This window comes from Saimiri boliviensis, chromosome 14 (assembly GCF_048565385.1).
Source record: "Saimiri boliviensis isolate mSaiBol1 chromosome 14, mSaiBol1.pri, whole genome shotgun sequence".
Lineage (NCBI taxonomy): Eukaryota > Metazoa > Chordata > Mammalia > Primates > Cebidae > Saimiri > Saimiri boliviensis.
This window is the reverse complement of record NC_133462.1, coordinates 8,389,629-8,395,864: the sequence shown is the minus strand read 5'-3', so window position 1 is coordinate 8,395,864 and position 6,236 is coordinate 8,389,629. Positions and strand designations below refer to the sequence as shown.

At 57.4% G+C, this 6,236-nt stretch overlaps 1 protein-coding gene across 4 annotated transcripts; it reads right to left on the bottom strand.

Annotated features, from left to right (window-relative positions):
- Positions 1–124: 124 nt before the first annotated feature.
- On the bottom strand, positions 125–6,152 carry IRF3 (interferon regulatory factor 3). Of its 4 annotated transcripts, none has more exons than XM_010351087.3 (8): positions 6,062–6,152; positions 5,116–5,288; positions 3,806–3,977; positions 3,655–3,725; positions 2,893–3,085; positions 2,411–2,791; positions 1,195–1,310; positions 125–388 (listed from the first exon to the last, which is right to left on the bottom strand). In XM_010351087.3, the coding sequence occupies exons 2-8, from the start codon at positions 5,278–5,280 to the stop codon at positions 203–205; spliced, it is 1,284 nt and encodes a 427-aa protein (XP_010349389.1). In that variant the 5' UTR covers positions 5,281–5,288; positions 6,062–6,152; the 3' UTR covers positions 125–202. The 4 variants fall into 4 exon arrangements, with proteins under 4 accessions (XP_010349389.1, XP_039321330.1, XP_010349391.3 ...); XM_039465396.2 differs by having other exon boundaries at positions 6,066–6,151; XM_010351089.3 differs by lacking the exon at positions 6,062–6,152 and having other exon boundaries at positions 1,195–1,326; positions 5,116–5,696.
- Between the last annotated feature and the right edge of the window lie 84 nt (positions 6,153–6,236).

Here is a 6,236-nt window from a genome sequence, read left to right as displayed (position 1 = left end):
GGTCCTCATGCATTGAGCACCTGAGTTGTGCACAGCTGCACAGATGGGTAAACTGAGACCCTGACCAGGAATAACAAGCAGCTTGGGTCAGAGGGCACCCAACACCAGACGCACAAGTGGTAACTACAGCAGGAACCAGTTTATTGATCGAGGTGGTGGGTGGGGTAGGGGAGCTAGAGGCCACACTATTCGGAGTGAGGGCTCAGGCCTCCCCAGGGCTCTGGAAATCCATGTCCTCCACCAAGTCCTTCAGGTAGGCTTTGTACTGGTCGGAGGTGAGGGAGAGTGGGTGGCTGTTGGAAATGTGCAGTTCCACCGTGTTCTCCAGGGAGGAGGCACCCCCTGCCCGGGCCAGCTCTACCAAGGCCCTGAGGCATGTGGGCACAACCTGCAGAGGAAGTGGAGACAGGAGTCAGGGAAAACAGCCAGTATCCACCAAGGTAGGAGTCAGGGCTAGGAGAACTACAACTCCCTGCAGCCCCCGCTGTAAGCCAGGATGAACCACAGGCCCAGGGCTGCTGGGAGTTGTAGTTTCCCCTCTTTACACACACACAGACACACACACATGCGTGTACAAGGCCAGAGTGCTCCTAGGAGTCAGGGCTGAGCAGTCTATGATCTTGACTCCTGGGAGCCACAGCCATGGCCTCACAATGGCAGCTAGGACTTGGTGTCCACCAGCTTCTACATGGTTTAGAGCAGGGGTCCCCAACCCCACCGCCTGCTAGGAACCAGGTCACAGCAGGGCATGAGCAGCAGGTGAGGGAACATTACTGCCTGAGCTCAGTGTTCTGTCAGATGGGTGGCATTAGATTCTCACAGGAGCATGAGCTCTATTGTGAACTGTGCTCGGGAGGAGCTAGGTTGCTCCTTATGAGAATCTAATGCCTGATGATCTGCAGTTGGGCAGTTTCTTTCCGAAACCACCCCCTCCCTTTCTGTGGAAAAATTATCTTCCATGAGACTGGTCCCTGGTGCCAAAATGCTTGGGGACTGCTGGTTTAGAAAGTTCAAAACAGGCTCTGCTGCTGGGGCCATGGGAAGGAGCTCTTGCGGATGAAAAGCTGGTTATTGCAGAGATCTTGGAAGCTGCAGCTTTTCGGAGGGCCTTCTGGGAGCTGCAGTTCCTGAGAGCAAACTCTTCCCTCTGTAAGGCCACCCCTCTCAGCCCCAGGGACTCGGGGCTGCAGGCACCTTGACCATCACGAGCCTCTTGGTCCACGGCTGGTCCTGGGGCCATGGCTCCCCGACACAGAACCAAAGGGTATAGCGTGGTGAGCGTCCACTTCCTTCCGTGAAGGTAATCAGATCTGGGGGCCCAAAAGCCTAGTCAGGGATGAGAAGAGGACCCTCTCCCCCCGCTTCCCCAGAAACTTGGAAAATAGCCCCCCACTCATCTCCCCTGACCTGAGGCCCTCTGCCACCTCCACCAGGGAATGCTTGTTTGGGGAAAGTCCCCATGATTCTGTTTCTGTACTTCTTACCTCCCTCCCGTCAGGGTGAACCCCCCAGCCCCCAAGCCTCAGCATTCATGACAGGCCCAGAGTAGGGGTCCATTCCCCCAAGGATGCTCAGTGAATCTGGAGAAGCTGGTTGGCATTCAGTCTCCTCTAAGGGTGCACTAATTGCAGCCATCAGCCACGTGAGGTTACTTAAGTTTAAACTGTAATTTTTTTTTTTTTTTTTGAGACGGAGTTTCGCTCTTGTTACCCAGGCTGGAGTGCAATGGCGCGATCTCCGCTCACCGCAACCTCCGCCTCCCGGGTTCACGCAATTCTCCTGCCTCAGCCTCCTGAGTAGCGGGGATTACAGGCACGCGCCACCATGCCCAGCTAATTTTTTTGTATTTTTAGTAGAGACGGGGTTTCACCATGTTGACCAGGATGGTCTCGATCTCTCGACCTCGTGATCCACCCGCCTCGGCCTCCCAAAGTGCTGGGATTACAGGCTTGAGCCACCGCGCCCGGCTAAACTGTAATTAAAGCGAACCACGTCCTGGCTGCACTGGCCTCACCTGAGTGCTCGGGCCCTGTGGCTAGCGGCTGCTGCACCAGGCAGTGTAGGTGGCCGTTCCCATCATCGCGGACAGCTCCGCCGCAGAGCGACTCCCTAAGGCACGCAGCTTTCCTGCTATTTGCTCTATCCACCATCATTAGTTACGATGATGGTGACAGTGGTAGCTAATTCCTGAGCGTGCTCTACGTACTGGATCTGTGTCTCACCGCAGCGCGGGCAGGCAAGTAGAGAGGAGGCCGTCCTCGGATTCCACGGGCTCAGGGCAAAGTCCTTTGTCTCAGGTTATACAGCCAGCGGAGCACAGCCAGGATCTGAATTCAGTCCTAATCCCGAGATCCTAACCGCTATGTGGGCTGCTTCCTCCTGGGCAGGGCGAAGCTCCTGTCTCACTTACCTACAATGAAGGGTCCCAGGTCGAGCACGCTTCCTTCCTTGTCCTTGGGGACCTCGCCATCAGGCCCATTCCCACTGTTGGGGAGCAACTCCTCGCTCACTGCCCAGTATGTGTGGCACTGCCCCAGCCGCTGGGCCCAGAGCTGCTGTCCGGCCCGCCACAGAGCCAGTCCTCCGCCCAGGCGGCTCAGCACATGCCTCACGTAGCTCATCACTCCCTTGTCTGTCAGGGACACGCCAGGGTCTGGCAGTGTGATGGGCCATCCAGGCAGCATCCTGTCTGCCACTTCAGACCCCACCAGCCGCAGGCCTCCTGGGCAAGAGATGGTCTGCTGGAAGACTTGGCGGCCCCGGTAGAAGGCTGTCACCTCGAACTCCCACTCTGAGCAGCGGCAGCAGCAGCGTGAAGGGGAGAAGGATTGAGAGAGAGTCAGGGACTGCTACCCAGACCTCAGCCCCTCCCAGCCGGCAGCTGACACTCACCTTCCCCCGGCACCAGCAGCCGCCTCAGTGGGTTCTCAGAGGGCTCTGGGTTTGGGAAGGACGTGGGATTGTCCAAGCTGGGGCTCAGCAGGGACTGAGGGTAGGGCTCAGGGGCTACAGCCAGGCCTGCTGGTCCCGAATCTGGGAGTGGGGCCAAGACCATGTTACCCAGTAACTCATCCAGAATGTCTTCCTGGAGGGAAACAAAAAGAGAATCGGGCATTTCAACAGTCTTTTCTGGAGACTTTATGTGGACCAAGTCTGTTCTCAGCAGTGCAGGGAGGTCAGGCTTGAACTCTGCCTTCAAAGGGCTTCCAGTCTGGGGATAGAGGCAGCCACGGGCATCAATAGCCAAACAGACACTCTAATGAACGCCACATGCTACCATTCCAGCCCCAGGATCTGGCTCTGCAGGCAAGACCTGGGCAGAATTTCAGAGGGGATGCTCCCCTGGCTCTGACAGCAGAAGGATCAAGGGGAGGAAGGTTTTCAGTTCCCAAGTGGCTGACAGACAGCCCCTGCCAATCAAGGATATATATGAAATACCGGGAAGGCGTGTCAAATGCAAATCGAGCACCTTCAATGCCAAGTGAAGACTGAATTTTCTCCTAAGGAGACTGGAGCATGGGACAGATGGGGCCAGCACTGGCTCAGGTAAGGGGCAGACTGGAGGCTAGGGAGGGGCGCTGGTCCAGAGGGAGAGGATGAGCCCATGGGAACAGGACAGACACTGAGGGGCTTGAAGGTTGGGCACATTTTTACCTGGGTATCAGAAGTACTGCCTCCGCCATTGGTGTCTGGAGAGGTGTCTGGCTGGGAAAAGTCCCCAACTCCTGTTGAGAAAGTTGGTGAGGCGGCCAGGGGTGCCAGGAACCCTTGGGACCCCAGCCTCCCACACGAACCCCTGGCGGACCTGAGTTCACAAACTCGTAGATCTTATGTGGGTCGTGAGGGTCCTTGCTCCGGTCATCTGCTAAACGTAATCCATCTTTGCGGTTGAGGGCAGAACGGAAATTCCTCTTCCAGGTTGGCGGGTCTGGCCTATCCCTCCCGGGAACGTAAGCACCAGTGGCCTCGGCCCAGGCCTGGGGCAACAGTGGTGTCAGGATAGTGAGAGAGGACGACCTAGATCCTGTCCCGGAGCCCCACCCCTGTCTCCCGCATCCTACCACCACCCTCTTTCCCGGGCAAGTTCTAACTCTGCAAGGTCCATCCCCAAATCCCCCCATCCCACCTAACTCCATCTTGCACCTCTAGTTTTCAAAATGGAGCTTTGAAACTTTTTTTCGAGATGGAGTTTCAACTCTTGTCACCCAGGCTGGAATGCAATGGCGCAATCTTGGCTCACTGCAACTTCCACCTCCCAGGTTCAAGCGATTCTCCTGTCTCAGCCTCCAGAGTAGCCAGGATTACAGGCAGGTACCACGCCTGGCTAATGTTTGTATTTTTAGTAGGGACGGGGTTTCACCACGTTGGCCAGGCTGGTCTCAAACTCCTGGCCGCAGGTGATCTGCCCGCCTCAGCCTCCCAAAGTGCTGGGATTACAGGCACGAGCTACCGCACCCAGCCTCTTCAAAAGCCTTTGAAACCTCTTTTGTTTTTGTTTTTAAAGAGACGGGGCCTGTGTTGCCCAGGCTGGTCTCAAACTCCGGGGCTCAAGCGATCCTCTAGCCTCGGCCTTGGCAAAGTGCTGGGATTCTACGTGTGAACCACCGCGCCCCCTAAAAACCTTTTCTTTCTAAGCCAGGCTTTCAAGTCCTACTAACCCCGTGCACTACCTGCCCCGGGACACCCTCCGTGATAACCTCGTCCCTCACACTGTTTACCACCTCTGGCTTATCCTAATCCGGTGGTTAGGAACCCCAGATTTGGGGCTCCAAGTCTCACCTCTGATGTTTCAAGAACAATCCCCCAGGATCCCACAACTAGGAACCCCGTCCACTAGAGAGCCCCAAATCCACAGGATGCATTTCCATTGGATACTAACCCGGCTTTCCCGGTTCTAGTTCTATTCCCGGAACCGGCAGCTCCAACCCTGCCGGCGCCCCACCATCAGTCAGCTGATCCGGCTAGCCCCGCCCCTCCCGTTCTGGCCCCACCCACCAGCGGTGACACGAGCCCGCCCCTCGCGCGCTACCTCCGCCTTCTCAGCCCTGCCCCTCGGAGTCCTTCCCGCCCCGCGCGCAGCTCCCGGTTTCCAGCGTCCCTGGTCTCAAGACGCACCTGGAAGATTCCGAAATCCTCCTGCTGTGCATCATGCCGTAGGCCGTGTTTCCAAGGGATGCGGAAGCGCGTGCGGCTCTCGTTCACCCAGGCCACACCCTCCAGCTGCCCCAGATTCAGCTGCAACTCCAGCCAGGGCAGGATCCGTGGCTTTGGGGTTCCCATGGTCCGGCCTGCGCGTACAGGGCGTTTCCTGGGCGCGGCCGGCCTCTCCCGGACCCACCTGGCCTGGAGTTTCCGCACCCAGACCTCCCTGTCACGGGCTACGGCACAGGTCCGTCACCCATATTTTCGGGGGTACGAACAGGAAACCTTCTCTTCCCATCCTCCCAACCGCCAGAGAGGCTCCCTAATCAGCTAGAGTTCCTTCCCCTATCCATGGCACACCCCTTCCCCAGCGACTTCAGTGCAGACCCTCCACTCCCTCAATTCTGCCAGTGTAGACCCCTCTCTCCCCCACATCGAAAGCAAGTAGCCCCACTTTCAGGGTAGCATCTCTTTCCCTAGCTATGTCAGTGCAGAATCGATTCATTTGTAAGCCTCTACCGCCTGCACTTACCCTAGTGTAGACTCCCTTCCACAGTCCCCCTACAGAAGATCCCCTACCTACTTCCAACGCAGAACCTCCATCCACAATTCCCCCTCGACTGCCAGCCTTCCTCCTCCAGAGCACGCCGCAGCTTTCGAGAGCGAACTGCCCGCATCTGCGGAGTCCACCCCTCCCTCTCTAGATCCCCCCCAGTAGACGCCTCCTCTCTTTCTCTTCCCTCCCTACTTTTTCTAGCTTTTCTGCAACCGACCTCCAGCGCCGGCCACTGTAGCTCCCTCCTTTCTCCACTTTCCCCAGATTATACAGCCTGCCTTTCACTCTCTGTGCAGACCCATCATCTTTCCCGCTCCTCGTTCTCGGACGCCACCAACGCTCTCCCGGGCTCTTCCGCGTTACCTACGATGGAAGGTCGGGGCGTGCGGGGAGCTGGAGCCCACCCCTGTCTTGGGGCTCCGGGTGGCTCTCAGACTCGGGGCTGAACACCCCCTTTCCCGTCAGCTGAGCTCTAGAGCGCTGGGGCTTTCTTTTCCAACGACTTCTTGAAATAAAAACAACTTTATCATTCTTTGAG